General features: G+C 49.2%; 2 protein-coding genes and 1 non-coding gene across 7 annotated transcripts in view; 1 reads left to right on the top strand and 2 right to left on the bottom strand.

The window, feature by feature from the left end:
- Unkl (unk like zinc finger) overlaps positions 1-9,496 on the bottom strand; it is a 42,281-nt gene extending 32,785 nt beyond the window's left edge. For 3 of the 5 annotated variants that reach the window (XM_038324661.1, XM_038324660.1, XM_042054821.1), the window contains exons 1-2: positions 9,380-9,496; positions 8,223-8,432 (exon numbers count right to left, since the gene is read on the bottom strand). In XM_038324661.1, the coding sequence (XP_038180589.1) occupies positions 8,223-8,432; positions 9,380-9,456 (287 nt within the window). In that variant the 5' untranslated portion in view covers positions 9,457-9,496. The remainder of the gene's footprint in view (positions 1-8,222; positions 8,433-9,379) is intronic. The other 2 variants (XM_038324662.1, XM_038324664.1) reach the window with 2 other exon arrangements.
- Positions 7,559-7,662, top strand: LOC119813772. The gene has a single exon (XR_005285232.1). It is a non-coding gene; the product is annotated as a U6 spliceosomal RNA (small nuclear RNA).
- A 3,123-nt stretch (positions 9,497-12,619) lies between the features above and the next one.
- Positions 12,620-13,675, bottom strand: C4H16orf91 (chromosome 4 C16orf91 homolog). Its single transcript, XM_038328119.1, has 2 exons — positions 13,554-13,675; positions 12,620-13,474 (listed from the first exon to the last, which is right to left on the bottom strand). The coding sequence occupies exons 1-2, from the start codon at positions 13,583-13,585 to the stop codon at positions 13,087-13,089; spliced, it is 420 nt and encodes a 139-aa protein (XP_038184047.1). The 5' UTR covers positions 13,586-13,675; the 3' UTR covers positions 12,620-13,086.
- Between the last annotated feature and the right edge of the window lie 2,733 nt (positions 13,676-16,408).

Consider the following 16,408-nt stretch of genomic DNA (forward strand, 5'->3'; position numbering starts at 1 on the left):
CAGACTGTAGGGTGTGTGAGCGAGATGACAACAACACTACAAACACGTCCTCACGCAGAATGAAATGGGCCTCACCTCCATTTACAGCCCACATCGACCTTGCAGTGGCCAGGGATGTGCCCATTCCAGTGCTCATTCATTCTAACTGTCATCCAATTAGAGAAAACGGTGGGACACAGAAAAGACATCACTCCAGAGGGGTAGGAAGAGAGGTCCCTACACTGCAGCGGCAACTTACCAACCCTTATCCACTTCCTCAATTTCACACTGAAATTTATGTCCATTCCCATGGGGTTTGCTCTAACTTGTGCTGAGGCGCACCTTGCTTCTCTGCTCCAGGACCATTGCCATGGCAACCAGAGCCCAGCCGAGGATCTCTCCACAGAACAGCTGCGTTTCCACTGCCTCGCACTCTTTTCTGCTTGGCCAGGCAGTCACTGCCCACTACTCTGTGGCCTCAAAGCCTGAGCTCAGATCAAATATAAATAAAATACCTTGATGATGACATGCTTATTTTTTTCCCCCGTTTAATTTCTCAAGACAGGGTTTCTCGTGTAACAGCCCTGGCTGGCCTAGAGCTCGCTTTGTAGACCAGGCTGGCCTTGAACTCAGAGACTTGCAGAGATCCACCTGTGTCTGCTTCCTGAGTGTTGGGATTAAAGGAATGTGTAGCACCGCATAGCTCAAGCTTCCACTTCTAAGACTTAGAGCAGTTTGTCTTGTGTCTCCATGGCGGTGGCGTGTCACATAGTTCTTACCTGTGATGTCTCTGTGGAAAGACCCCCCACAGTGTTTCACAAATATACTCATGGGGGATCAGGCCTGATGGTGTACACCTTTAACTCAGCACTAGGGACCTAGAGGAAGGCATATTGCTGTGAGTTCAAGGCCAGTTTGCTGGTCTACAAAGCAAAATACATAGTGAGATCCTGTCTCAAAAAATAAATAAAGGTAAAAAGTTGTAGGGTCTAGGGCTCAAGTAAAAGCTGAACTCCCTGGAGGGTGAGTGTGAGCTGCAACTGTGCAAACTCCTGCCACGAGTGGAAGGCGTGAGCAGCCCGATAGCTGGAGAACTATATGTGAAAGGCGGGGGCAGGAAGATCTCTGAGTTTGAGGCCAGCCTGGTCTAGAGAGCGAGTTCCAGGCTACAGAGAAACCCTGTCTCAAAAAAAATGGGGGGGGGGGGGGGAAATGGAAACCTAGCAAGTTACCCGAGTGTGGTGGTTTGACTGAGAACGGCCGCATAGGCTCATATATTTGAATGGTGCTCATCAGGGACTGGCACTAGTTGAAAGGGATTTAAGAGGTGTGACCTTGTTGGAGGAGTGTGTCACTGGGGGTAAGCTTTGAGGTTTCAAAAGCTGAAAGCAGGCCCAGTGTCTCTCTCCCTGCTGCCTGTGGATCCAGACGCAGAACTCTCAGCTACACCGCCAGCACCATGTCTGCTTGCCTGCCACCACGCTTCCCGCCGCGATGACAATGAGACTAAGCCTCTGGAACTGTAAGCCAGCCAGAGATAAATGCTTTCTCTGGGAAGAGGTGCTGTGGTCATGGTGTCTCTTCAGAGTAATGAACACTGAGTAAGATAAAGCTTCCATAAGGATCCACAATGAAAAAGGAGCCCCCTTATATCCTGAAGTCCACCTAGGCAGTATCTGTTCCCAGATGCCCCAAGTGTCTTTAGATGGGAGAGACACTGTCCCGTGAGCCAAGCAGGAAAATGAGGCCTGCTGCTCAGAAAAGGCAAAGCAAGTAGGGTGTGGAAGCTCTCGCCCGTAGTTCCAGCAACACGGAGGCTGAGGCAGGAGGACTGCCAAAAGGTCAATCCCACCTTGTATTCCCGAGTGAAAATCTGTCTTAACAAAAACAAAACCACGCTAAACCAAACTCTCAGAAGAGTTGCATCAAATTAATGAATTCAATTTTTTTTTTTTTATAAATAGGACAAACTGAAGTCTTTAGCCAACTACATCACTAGGGACAGAGTCTAAGTCAACAACAGTCAGCTGGCACACAGTTGGGGCTACCTGAACCTTCTCCATCCAAACAACCATAGGTATGGTACACACTCCTGGTTCCCCAGAAAGATCTTTGCCTCCTAGAGTTCAGGAAGGTATATTTCATGCTAAGAGGTACCGCACCTGGTCTCAGGTAAGAACGGAAGCTTCTATCCTGTGAGCCAGTCTCATTTTCCACCCCAGAAACTACCTCAAAAGAGAGGTCCTGGGTGTGGTTACACATGATTTTTATTCAAGCACTTGGGAGGCAGAGATAGGAGATAGGAGATCCCGTGGGTTTGAAGCCGGCCAAAGCCACATAGTAAGAAGATAAATGGATGGATGGAAAGATACAGACAGACTGACTTACTGTGCTTGCAGCTCCAGGAGCACCCATGCTGGGTGTGCACACACATGAATATAACCCCACTGCCTGCCCTAGATGCTGCTTAATGGGTGTGGGTCGACACGGATCCACCACTAGCTAATTAGTTGGTCAACCTAAGCAGGCCATGTGAAGCCTGAAGGCCAATTCCCATGAGGGCAAGGAACATCACACATGACCCAAAGCAACCAATAGAGGCCAATGTTGGAAAAATGTCATGCCCGCCAGAAAAAAGGGCAAGATGTCGGCCAGGATGGGATGAAGGAGGCAGTACTGTTTGGGACCAAACCCTCAAATGAAGTATTTGGCAGGGGTTCAGTAGTTGCCCAAGGAGTATTAGAGGGGAGGACAGGCTGAATAGGGGTCTTAAGAGGAAGCAGTAAGGGGGGTGACCACCAACCAGGAAAGAGTGCAGCAGGAATCTTAATGAGACTGTTTGGCAGCAAGCTTTCCCAAAGTGTGTGTGTGTGTGTGTGTGTGTGTGTGTGTGTGGACAAGGGAGCGTTGAAAGGACTCCAAGGGGAGAGATGGTACCTGGGAAGGGGGGTGCTCATCGAGGTTGGTGACAGTGTGAAAACCAGAAGGAAAGAGTGAGGGCCGAGGAGGGACCGAGAAGTGCCCGCAGTGCTGCCCATCTAAAGGTGCCCACCCCCCTGGAGCAGACCCAGAGCCCTGGACAGGCCCAGCCACCATCAAGACTAACTGGATGCTCACTTTACCACACACTGGCTAAAGAGGCTTTGCACTGAGAAATGATGTTTTAAAGTAATGGACTTGTGGGTCTAGGCATGAGGCTCAGAGGTAACACCTAGCTTTTTTGAGTACCTGGGTACTATTTCCAGCACTATAATAAATACTTGTTGTTTGATAGTACTATGCCAAAAATATAGGATTTCAAGACCCTGAGATAGAGGAAAAGCCTCACCATCAATACTCTGGAAGGTACCATCTAATTCACAATTTCTATGGCAACCCTGCATGAACCAGAATATGCAATTATTAATAAGATAAATGACAGCCATTCCACGTGTGCAGCGATGGGGAAGTCCTTCTCAGTAATTACTAAGCAGAGACTCCCAGCGGAGGCAGCCTGTCAGATGCTTCCTGAAGAGCAACTCATCCCGTGTGCTCGAGATAAATTACAAACAAAAACCTTTCCTAAGACCTACCTGACCCTTTTTAGGTACGCATGCCCACAGAACACATCCCCAGCTGAATGGCAAGCATTTGGACAAGTCCCTCTTAGGTTTCCTAATGATAAACTACAAGCTACTAAGCCTAAATGTTAGTTGGCATGTCAGTAACAACTGCATATGGTTAATTACCCCTTGGACACAACTAAAGAACACCTGGAGGTTGGTGTTCACCGCAGCACACTCCATTCCATTAAGAACGGACACACCAGCCTGGAGGTGGCGGCACACACCTTTAATACCAGACCTTGCGAGGCAGAAGCAGGCGAATCTACAGAGAGACACACCTGGGTGCCCAGCAGTGACGTGCTCCAATAACCAAGACCACCAAATTGCCCGAGACAGGCTTTATTTCTCTTCTTCTTCTTTTTTTATTTAAAAAAGATTTATTTATTTATTCTGTATGCATGCCAGAAGAGGGCACCAGATCTCATTATAGATGGTTGTGAACCACCATGTGGTTGCTGAGAATTTAACTCAGGTCCTCTGGAAGAGCAGCCAGTGCTCTTAATCTCTGAGCCATCTCTCCAGCCTCTATTTCTCTGCTTTTTAAGATTTATTTTATTGTATGTGTATGAGTATTTTGCCTGCGTGTATATCTGTGTACCATGTGTGTACCTGGCACCTGCAGACTTCAGAAAAATGTCGGTTCCCTGGGCCTGGAGTCATAGGTGGGTTGTTGGCTGCCATGTGGGTGCTGGGAGCTGAGCCCAAGTCATCTGTAAGAGCAGCAAGTGCTCCTAACCACTAAGCCAACCCTCCAGTCTAAGACATGCTTTCTTTTTACAAATTAAAATTATCACTGGTGAATTCTACAAGATTTCCCAAGGCCATACTCTAGGGCACCATCTCATGAATTCCAACTCTAAACTCAGGTAGCAGCAGCCCCAATGTGACCAAGAGATCATGGAAAATTGGGAACTGAGGCCACATCTTAGCCAGAGAGTTAGCTGTCTTCTGAGGGCATTTCGAAGGAGCCAGTTCAAAAGGAATTAATTAAATACCACAGGTGTCTTTAATCCTAGTACTTAGGTAGCAGAAGCAGGTGGATTTCTGTGAGTTCAAAACCAGGCCAGCCAGGGCTATACAAATTATGTCTAGGAAAAAAAAATTACTGCTGGGTGGTGGTGGTACACACCTTTAATCCTAGCACTTAGGAGGCAGAGACAGACAGATCTCTTGAGTTTGAGGACAGCCTGGTCTAAGAGTGAGTTCCAGGAGAGTCAGGGCTACACAGAGAAACCCTGTCTCAAAACAACAACAACAAATTACTATACGTAGAGTGTGTGCGCCAGCATGCACATATACAACAGCAAATGTATGGAAGCCAGAGTATAATTTGTATGAGTTTTCTTCTCCCATTATGTGAGTCCCAGGAATAAAACTGAAACCATCAGGCTTGGCAGCTAGTGCCTTTACCCAGTGAACCATGTTGCTGGCTCTAGAACATTACAGTAACTGAAGCTCAGCAAGCTGTACTATTTATCAAGTTCTCCCCTCAAGCTACTTTAACAACAACAATATATCCACTAAAAATCTTTCTATGAGGGGCTGAAAAGATGGCTCAGCAATTAAAATCATGTAATGCTCCTAAGTTCAATTCCCAGCACCCACATGGCAGCTCACAACTGTCTGTAACTCCAGTTCCAGGGGACAGGACACTCATGGCAAAACACCAATGCACATAAAATGAAAATAAACACATTTAAGGAAAAAACTGATAAAAACAAAACAAAACAAAAAAAGAGCATATACTGCTCTTGCAGAGCAGCTAAGTTGAGCTTCCAGAACTCACAGTGAGTAATTCACAACCATCTGTAACTTCAGCTCCAAGAGATCCTCCGGCCTTTGTGGGCATCCGAATTTTCATGTGTACAAAACACACACACACACACACACACACACACACACCTACCTCTGAGCAGGAAGCAGCTACCCAAAAACTGCCCAAAGGGCAAAGGTGGTAGTGCATGCCTTTAGGTGGCAGAGGCAGGTGGATGGATCTCCATGAGTTCAAGGTCAGCCTGGTCTACAGAACAAGTTCCAAGAGAGCCAGAGCTACAGAGAGAAACCATGTCTCAAAGAAAAAGAAAACAGCAAAAACCAAAACCAACCAAACAAACAAACAAAAAAACAAAAGAAAAACAAAGGATGGGACTGGAGATGGAGAGATGGTTCCCTAGTTAAAAGCACTGGCTACACTCCAGGGGACCCAGGTTCAAATGCCGGCACCCAAAAGGCAGTTCACAACTCTATAACTCCAATTCCAGGAGATCTGAAACCGTCACACAGACATGTATGCAGGCAAAATACCAATGCACCATAAAAAATAAAAAAAGAAAAGCTGGGCAGTGGTGATGCACGCCTTTAATCCCAGCACTCAAGAGACAAAGGCAGGTGGATCTCCGTGAGTTTGAGGCCAGCCTGGTCTACAAGAGCTAGTTCCAGGACAGCTAGGACTGTTACACACAGAAACTCGGCCTTGAAAACAAAATGAAAAAGGAAAAGAAAAAAAGAAAGGAAAAGCACAATGCCAAGTATGACAGTACCTGTAATCCAGCCTTGGGAGAATAAGGCAGGAGAATCAGAGTTGAAAAGTCAGCCTGTATTACATAAAAAGAATTCCTATTAAAGGAAAAAATAAGTAAAATGCCCAGTACGGTGAGCATGCATGCCTTTGATCCTAGCACTCAGGAGGCAAACTCAAGCAATTACTGGAAGTTAGAGGCCAGCCTGGTCTACACAGTGAGTTTCAGGCCATTTGAGACTCCGGAAGAAGCTAGGGATATGGATCAGTGGGAGAGGGTTGGCCCTTGGGTTCTTTCTCTCCCTAGTAACAAATATACGAAAACAGCCATACTTCCCCACATCCAACAAAGAACAAAAAAGAACCTCCAGCACCACAATTCTGTATGACTATTACGAGGACTTCTTGGGTGCCAGATCCTCTGACATGTCAGAGACTGACCTCACAGGCAGGAAGCGGCTACCCTGCTCCCACATCCCCAAACTGCCCAAAGGACAGAGGTGACACCTCTTGACACTATGTTCCACCTCTCTCTGAACACCACGAAGACATATGGGGCTGGAGAGATGGCTTAGTCAGTAAGATGCTTGCTTTGCAGACATAAAGAACTGAGTTTGATCCCTAGAGCCCTAAAAAAAAAAAAAAAAAAAAAAAAAAAAAGGAAAAAAAGAAAGAAAAAAGAAAAGAAAGAAAAAGAAAAGAAAAAAAAGGAAAAAAAGGCGGGGCATAGTGGCACACACTCGCAATCCCAGAGACAGGGAGGCATGCAGGCAGTCCCTAGCGCCTGCTTGCTAGCAGACCAGCGAGCTTATTAACCAGTTCCAGGACAATGAAAGCCTTTTGTTTGTTTGTTTGGTTTGTTTTGTTTTTGCAGACAGGGTTTCGCTGTAGCTATCAAGCCTGTAGTGGAACTAGCTCTTGTATCAAGCCTATAGTGGAACTAGCTCTTGTAGACCAGGCTCGCCTCAGACTGCTTCTGCCTCCCGAGTTCTGTGCGCCACCACTGCCCTGCTGAAAGACTCCTTTTTCAAAACAAAGTAATGAACACATATGAGACTGACCCGCGAACTCCACTCTGTGAATGCCCGAGAGTATAAGTACCTAGACACTCTGCACCTGCACACACAAGCACACATGCACAGACACACAAGTAAAGACATCTATTCATAATACCATTAGAAACCTATAAAACATAAACCAACCCAAGCAAAACCTTGACTTAATAAAATTTGAAAGTGTTACATAAATGTCAACGTGCAAATAAAACAATTTTCCTATTTTTCTTTTTAATAAAAAGAATGAGCTGGGAGGGTAGCTCAGTGGTAAAGACCTTGCCTAGATGCACGGCCATGAGTGTCATTTCATACCCAGTACATTATTAACAAATAAAAGGTAAAATCATCCCATAAATCCTTTTCAGAGTAACAATTCTGCTCCCCTCCTTTAAAATACACAGGTAAGTTTAGCAGCACATAAACTAAAATTGGAATGACACCGAGAAGATTAGCATAGCCCCTGTGCAAGGATAATACGCAAATTCATGAAACATTCCATATTTTTTGTGGTCGGGTTATGAAACAAAACCAAAATGCACAGTAAGCAGCAAGGAAACATTCCATGTTTTCATGTAAGCAAGTACTTGACTGAAAAGCAACCAGCCACACAAAACCCTTTTAAATCAGGTAGCTGCAAAACTTCGGCCAATTTTAAAGTAGGGCATTGGGAGGGATAAGGGTGGAAAGTGAATCAAAATCAGCTTGAATTACCAAAGATTTCCCCCTACAACACACATAATAGTTCAGGGAACTAGTCTAAAAATGGGAACACACACACACTGCAAAGCCCTGTAAAACCTGCGTAAAAATGAGGTTCTGCTCTACAGGTAGCAGATATTAAAAAAGAACTAAAAAGTCAGTATAGTGGCGCACATCTTTAACCCCAGCACTTGGGGAGCGGAGGCAGGTGGATCTCTGAGTCGGAGGCCAGCTTGGTCTACAGAGTGTTCCAGGACAGCCAGGGCTACATACAGATCTTGTCTCAACACAAAAACCAGGAACCTCAAGAACCTGTTGACCTGTCCTGGGGAGAGGCCAGCAGCCACCCACCGGAGCCCCACTTACTCGTCGCCGTCAGGACACAGGCCGGTGGCCTCATCGTACTTGGAGCAGTAAACGTCCGGGCTGTAGTTGAAGGTGCCATCCCGCCGTCGGAGCGGTCTGCGCCGACGCTGATTTAGGAAATGCCAATGGAAACAGGTGAACGGCCTGTGCTGGCTGCACTTATGCTGCAAAAACAGGGAGCACTGCTCTGTCCTAAACTCCTTTAGATACCTAAAAAGACAAACAGCGTTGCGGGCCGCAGCCGCCGCCGGCTGGAGGCCCCTGGGACGCGGCGGGGCAGGGTCCCAGACACGAAGCCCCCCCGGCCACCTACCGCCCGAGTCCATCTGACTTCCACGGCCTGGTACCCTCCCCTTTCCACGGGCACAGTCCCTGGACAACAGGCGCCACTCCCCAACTCAGAGACCAGGTAACTCCAAACAGATTTTCAATCCCTTGACCCCAAATACCACTTCCCAGTCCCCAGATAAGATCTCCCAACTCAAGACGCACACCTCCTCGAAGCATGTCTCTCCAAGTCCGATCCCAGATAACTCTACACAACTAGACTCTATTCTCCGCCCCCTTCAACACAGTCCCTGACCCCAGGCGCCACCTCTTAATCCCCAGACCCCATCAACCGACTCCCGCGCAACTCCCTTCTCCGGTTCCAGATGGACTGCAAGCTCCACCCGCCCACACCAAGCGCAACCCCTCTTCTGCGCCGCAGAAACGACCCCCAGGCTCACAGCCCAAGCGTCCATCCGACCCTAGGTGCGACTCCGCCTCCAACCCAGAAGCCACCCCAGACCCTGGGCGCCGCCTCTCAAGCTCGGGCGACGACTGCCCGCGTCCGGGTGGTCGTGCGTCCATCTCCAGCCCAGGCGCGGCCCTGAGCCCGGAACGCAGGCGCTGTTTCCAGACTCAACCTGGCGCACAGGGTCGCGGGAGACCAGAAGCAAGCCCAGTCCCCAGGCCAGTGGTCGCCGAAGACCCCGGGCACCACCTCTCCACCTCAGGTGGCGGCCCGCGCCCGGACGGCGTGACCCGCAAGGGCTGGTGGCGGGGGCGCGGGCGGGGCGCACCCTCAGCGGCGACACCCGGGCCCGGGGCGCGCGCGAGCCGCTCCCCTGCGCCGCGCTGTCACGGAGGCCACGGGCCGCAGCCCAGGCACTGACCTGTAGTGCGTTGGTTTCTCGGTCTGCGGGGGGGACCCGCTCAGCGACGCCGCCGCCGCTTTCGAAACCGACGGCATTTTCAGTCAAAACAATGCAGCGCGCATGCGCCGCGCCGGCGCCCCCGGATCTCCCCCCGCACAGAGCCCCCTGCGCCCCCTGCCGCGCCGGCCACACCCCCGAGCACGCCGCGCCGGCCACGCCCCCGTCGACCCCTCGCCCACGCGCGCCGTGCGGCGGGGGCGACACGCAGAACCTACGGGCCCCCTACGGCAGCAAGTTATGGGCGCAAAGCAGGACACGCCCGTTGTTGTAGAGTCCCTTCGCTGGCCTCTGGGTCCAGCGCCGTGGGCCGGTGTTGGGACGCAAGGGCTGCAGGTGGGCACAAGCTTCTTTTAGCTAGAAAAGGTGTATAATTAGACCGTGGCCATAGTCGCCCCTTTATCAGGAAATTGTGAGTTTAAGGATGGGCCGAGTGTGAATTCTCTGAGATGCTTTTAAAAAAAAGCATTGTTTTAAAAGGTTGGCAGATGAGCGCCTAGGATAAAGGATGTACAGGGTGGTCAGGAATGACTGAGCTGGGATTCACGGTGCTGGATGCACGTTGTGGGCGGGGCTCCGCAGGTGCTAGGATGAATTCGGAAGGGAGAACTCAGGGCTAGCATTAATTAGCATGTAACTGTGTAGCATGAGACATCATAAATGCAAGTCCTCTGAAAGGAAAAGCTGGAAAGCAATTGGTCCTCCTGTTTACAGAAAATAATCTGTCCCATCTCCAGGAATAATGATCTGAAACATGAACAAAGATAATATGACCCAAATATGTAAGCTACATTTAAAAATACGGAAAAGGTAAAATTATCACTTGCTGGTAGGGTGACTGACTTCTTTCGTGGCATTGTGTAGATAATTTGTTAGAAGCTTTTGGTAGCTTGTTTTGGTTGTGGTGCTAGAGGTAGAACGCAGAGCCTTGTGATAACTAGCCCTAGCCCACAAACCCTGAAATTAACTTTTTTTTTTTTTTTTTTTGGTTTTTCGAGACAGGGTTTCTCTGTGGCTTTGGAGCCTGTCCTGGAACTAGCTCTTGTAGACCAGGCTGGTCTCAAACTCACAGAGATACGCCTGCCTCTGCCTCCCGAGTGCTGGGATTAAAGGCGTGCGCCACCACCGCCCGGCTAACTTTTTTTTAAAAAAAAGGAAGGTGATGTGATTGCACAAGCATGTAATCCTCACACTCAAGAGGTGGAGATAGTGAGTCTAGGCCAGCCCTGGCTATACCCAAGACTCAAAACAAAAAACCCAGGAACATTGCCATTTCAAAATAGATCAAACTGAACAAAGAGGGAAGGACAGACAGGGGCACCTACAGAGGAGTAAACACATCTCAGAGATTGCTGAGAAGTGGGGATGAAAACTAGGCCACCTGCGGTGCCCACATAAGATCTAAAAGTTTCCTTTTTATTTTTGTATGGGAGGGGGGTCGAGACAGGGTTTTTCTGTAACTTTAGAGCCTGTCCTGGTACTAGCTCTTGTAGACCAGGCTGGCCTCGAACTCAGAGATCCACCTGCCTCTGCCTCCCGAGTGCTGGAATTAAAAGCGTGCACCACCAGTGCCTGGCTACAAGTTTCCTTTTTATTGAAGCTGTTATCCAGGGCTAGAACTAATGGGAAAAAAAAAAGAACAAGTTTTTCTCTGTGTGTCATAGCTCACTTTTTGGGAGACTGCCCAACACAACTAAGCCCATCCATTTTTAAGAGCTTACAAAAAGTGGCTGTTGGGGCTGGAGAAGTGACTCAGTGGTTACTGACTCCTCTTCCAGAGGATCCAAGGCCAGTTCCCAGGACCCATATATTGACTCACAGCCGTAACTCCGGGTCCAGGACTGACACCCTCTTCTGACCTGCATGGGCACCAGGCAAGCATGTGGTACTCATACATACATATATCATACAAATAAAATAAACCTAATTTTTAAGTGGCTGTTAGATTAATTTCTTTCCCTTTGAAAGAACATGTTGTATGTAATCGTTTCTTTCCGCCTAATGGGTTATCTACGTCGTTTGCATGCAGCAATTACCTGTGCTCGCTCATATTTGCAGGGCCTCTCCCTAGCTGATGTTTACCCAGAGAAGTCATCAGGCTGAGCACCTTAGGGAACACAAAAGCTACAGCCAACCTGGTCTACAGAACAAATTCCAGGACAGATGGGGTTCCCGAGAAACCCTGTCTCAAAATACAAAAACAACAACAAACAATATAAAATAAAACATGTTTAAGTGTGCCCACTGTGCCAAACAGCCAAAGCTCTCCCTGGCTCGTGAGTTCAACTATGCACATCACCAGGGAGAAGTGACCAGCCTAGCTGCACTGTGGGCCTGCTGCATGGAATGCAACCTTTTAAAAAATTATTTATCATGCTGGAGAGATAGCTCAGTGGTTAAGTGCACTGCCTGCTCTTCCAAAGGTCCTGAGTTCAAATTGCCGGCAACCACATGGTGGCTCACAACCATCTGTAATGAGGTCTGGTGCCCTCTTCTGGCCTACAAACATACACACAGACAGAATATTGTATACATAATAATTTTTAAAAATTATTTATCTAATACATCTATGAGTGTGCTATCTGCATGTTTACCTTTACACCAGAGGAGGGCATCGCCTCCCACTACAGATGGAGGTGAGCCACCACCACGTGGGTGCTGGAACTTGAACTCAAGGTCTCTGAAAAGTGTAGCAGAGCCATCCCTCCAGCCCCCGACATTTCTTTTTTTCAAAAAATAAAAAGGCAGAAACAAAATTCACTGTGTCATTGAAAAATAATTTTGTTTCTTGAAACAGGATCTCCCTATGTAGTCCAGGCAGACCTTAAACTTAGGATCCTCTTGCCTCAGTCTTCTAAGTGATGGGATTACAGGCATCCATTACCACTTCTGGCAAGCACTGGTTTTTGTTTTGCTTGGTTTTAAGTTCTCAAATGGAAGGGGGAAAAAAAACCAGAAAAGGTTAAGTGCTTGGCCTAAGAAATTACTCCTTTTAAAAACAAGATGCCATAGGTTCTGGTACACATCTTTAATCCCATCACTAGAGAGCTGAAGGCAGAGGCAGGCAGATCCCTGGCTGAGGTGAGACTAGTCTACACAGCTAGTTCCAGACCAGCCAGAGCTATACAGGGAGACTCTGTCTCAAAGCAATCAAAAATCAATTACCACCACCACCACCACAACAACAAAAAAAACACTTGATGCAAGGGGAGGGGAGAATTGTATTCATTAAGCTTTACCAAATGTATTTTCCATTTGTTAGTATTTAAAGTAGCTTCTACTGATGTTGTACACACCGTGGCACAATACAAAGTGTAAAACTTATGAAGTTACTCTGTCTCAGAAAGCAAATGACCTGCAGGTAACATCCCCACCGGAACTGCTCTGGAAACATGATTAGGCTGTACAAACACATCACAAATTCAACAGCACACGGTGCAACCAAAACCTTTTCTATGAATCTCAAAAGTCCTTTAGACGTAATCACTGGGCATTCGTGTCTGGCAAGGGTTAGATTTCGAGCCCCCAATTCCGTGCTGTGTTCTCGCGTCTCAGCGTCATCCAAGTCCTTTAAAAGCATCGAAGACGCACGCAGTACTAGGTCAGAAATCACCAAACTTGACAAAGAAACAAGGACGGCTGCCTGTTTCCTTTCTCAGCAGGAACCGTTACGTTCTAGCTCCGTAGAAAGTCGGAGCTTCAGGTTCCTCCAGACGATCGTCTGGCTCCTCCTCGTCCTCCTTGTCTACCTCTCCCAAAACCTCTCTCAACCACTGGTCCGTGCTGGTCTCCTCCCTCAGATAGCACCAGAGGATCAGAACTGTGAGGCTGAAGGTGATCGGCAGCACTTTCCACCAGGGCCGTTGCTGCTTCTTCCCCAGGGAATGCTCGACCGTCCAGCGGTCTGGGGTGGCTTTGCTGGAGGAAAACTGAATGGGGAGGTTGGGGTCTTCCTCCTCCTCTTCCCTGTCTGTGGGTCGGGCTGGAGACCGGCCATGGGGCGGCGGATGCAGGCTTCGCGAAGCCCAGCCCACGAGTCGCAGAGCCCGGACCGCTCTGGAAGAGAGTCAGGAGTAAGCGTCCCGCCGCCTCGGCCGCCTCCCGCCCTAGCCCACCAGAACCTCACAGCGCTCACCCCGCAGCCCGCGAACACAGGACACCTTTCATAGCGACCTCGGCTCGCACTCTGCGGCGCACGGCGATTTCGTTACTTCCGTCGCACAAAACCGGAAGTCGAACTTCACATCGCCTCTTTTGCACGACTACACAACGTGTGTCCCCCGCCGCACAACGGAAATGACGTGTTTCCTGCCGCGAGCTCTTCCGTCCCGGGTCCCGCCCAGGTGACCTGCTGGCTTTCGTGTTTGTCTAGTTCTCAGTTTCTCCTTAGGGACTTGAGCCTACGGGGACGCTCTCGGAAAACCCAAAGGCTGGTCAGTCTGATGCCCGCGATGCTCACAGACTTGAGAACCCTTGGCATCTGCTGTCTTCTCTCCAGGACCATCATACGGAAGTGATTTGGTCCCTTTTCTCCAGAAGCGCGTCTTCCATTCTTAGCACTCCATCCTTGCTCTCAGCCTCTTGCTTGGCCAATGTCCCCGATGCCAGCTACAACCGCCTGAGTTATGCCCTCAGGCCCCAAGCTGGGAAGCCTTCACACCATAGACGCCACCGGCTCGAAAGGACATGTCGGGGCATCGCATTCGCTTAACTGCCCCAGGTCCCCAGATTCCATTTGCCCTCAGGGAGAATGGAAATGGCCCTGTATAGTCCACAGGATGTCCAGACCCCAAATAAGGTACCAGCCTACAGGGAGGCGCTTCTGGAACGACACCCCGTGCCTCTCCAATGTGTGCCTGGCGTTTTGAGCTCAGTGCTGATTGAGGCTCGATGTATCTTCAGAATCAGCTCTAGCCAGGCAAACTTGTAATCCCAACACTGGAGGCAGAGACAGGAGGATCGCTGGTTTCAGGCCAGGTTGGGCTACATAGCTAGAACACAAACCCAATTTAAAATACAAAATCAAGAAACAGAATCAGCCCTAACAGTGTCTTCTGTGTACCTACTACCTATGCTATTCCATCACACCGAGGGTGGGGAGTACAACACTAATGACAGTCACTCTGGATATGTTCTTTGTTTTGTGTTGTTTTTCAAGACAGAGTTTCTCTGTGTAACAACCTTGGGTGCCCTGGAACTAGCTTTTTAGATCAGCCTGGTCTTGAACTCACAGAGATCCACCTGCCTCTGCCTCCCAAGTGCTGGAATTAAACGCATGTGCCACCACCACCAGGCCTGGATTTCTTCTTGATCTGTAAACCAGTCACAAAAAAATGTCAGTGCCTCCCCTTCTGTCTCATGGGTCAGACAGCTGTGAGTCCCAGAAATCTAGGATCCTTTTTGGGTGAGCAGAGTCCCCATGCTTTTATTTGGCTCAGGGGATAGTGTATGAAAGCACCAGAGCGTGGGAAGGGAGAAGTTAGGAAGATGACAGACACTTCAGCCCCTGCTGCTAGCAATGCATCCTGCTGGAGGGAGGCCCATTTCTTTGTTTGTTTGTTTGTTTCGAGACAGGGTCTCTCTGTAGCTTTGGTGCCTGTCCTGGAACTAGCTCTTGTAGACCAGGCTGGCCTCGAACTTACAGAGATCTACCTGCCTCTGCCTCCTGAGTGCTGGGATTAAAGATGTGCGCCACCACCGCCTGGCTTGGGAGGCCCATTCTTACACAGCAGTCCCGAGGAGGTGGAGGGTGCCTTCACTGAGCTGCAGAGAAGGAGAGCCACAACCCCTCAAGCGCAGCAACCTAGTTCCTGAAGACACGAAGATCACCTCTAGACACTCAGGCCCACTAACCTGTCTTCACTTGAAGCTCCTCTGCTAGAGGGTTGAACTTAAACTTCTCCACCCAGGGAAAAAGGGACCTGAAATAAGTTAGATCCAGATGGTGGAGGGAAATTTGCACCTGTTCCAACCGAGAGGTTAGTGGGCCGTCTGTAAACCTACCTGCTTTGTTCCCTCCGGATAAGGAAGGCTGGGACCTTGTGGCCTGGTTTTGTCCTCCCTTTGCTCACGGTCTCCCTCCTTGGGCAGCACACTCAGTCTGTGGTGCTGAAGGTGACCTCAGCTTTTGATTACTTACTGTTTTATGGGCAAAAGAGGGTCCTGGGAGCTGTAATCCACCCCAGGATGGAACAAAATCAAGAGCCTCCTTGTGACCTGAAGTATGCTGTTTTCCTGTGCCCACTTAGCAGTGGGGAAAGCCTCACACTCATGTTCTTGCCCAAGGCACTCTCTGTGTTAGAGCAGGAGCAATACCAGAGATGTTGGAGCCCAGTAACACCTGTGAGTCCTCCCCACGCCGAGAGGCCCAACCCAGGACCCTGGCTAAGAGCTGTTATGTCAACAGAGGCACCTGTCCGCCTAGGTCCTCCTCCCTGTGTCCTACCCCACCTGTTCCATCACAGAACCCCACACTAAGACACCACTCTCTTGGCAAAGACCTAGCAGCACCTAGGGACTTAACTATAGGTAATGTGCAAGCTGAGGGGTGGGATGGGGTGGCCTCCCCAAGGTAGTAAAGCTCTAGAGGCCCTAAGGTGTGAAGCCATGGAGCCAGGCTCCTGGATGGATCTCTACAGGGAAGCCAGACAACGAGCTGCTCCACCTTCTTGCCCATGGGACCAAGCAAGGAGGTGGAGCAAGAGTTAGAGTTTCACCCTGGGGTGAGCCCATCTTAGTCTCGGTGACTATCTCAGAACAGAGACAGAAGTAGACATCGTAGAGCTGGGGGGACAGCTCAGTCTGTAAAGTCCTTGCCGTGCAAGCATGAGGACCCAGTTTGAACCTTACCAGCCACATAAAAAGGTTTATGGAAGCCAGGCGGTGGTGGCACACCTTTAATCCAGACCATTAGGAATACATCCTCTTTTTTTTTCTTTTTTTCGAGACAGAGTTTCTTTGTGAAACGGTCCTGGCTATCCTGGAACTCAC

Source organism: Arvicola amphibius, chromosome 4 (assembly GCF_903992535.2).
Source record: "Arvicola amphibius chromosome 4, mArvAmp1.2, whole genome shotgun sequence".
Classification (NCBI taxonomy): domain Eukaryota; kingdom Metazoa; phylum Chordata; class Mammalia; order Rodentia; family Cricetidae; genus Arvicola; species Arvicola amphibius.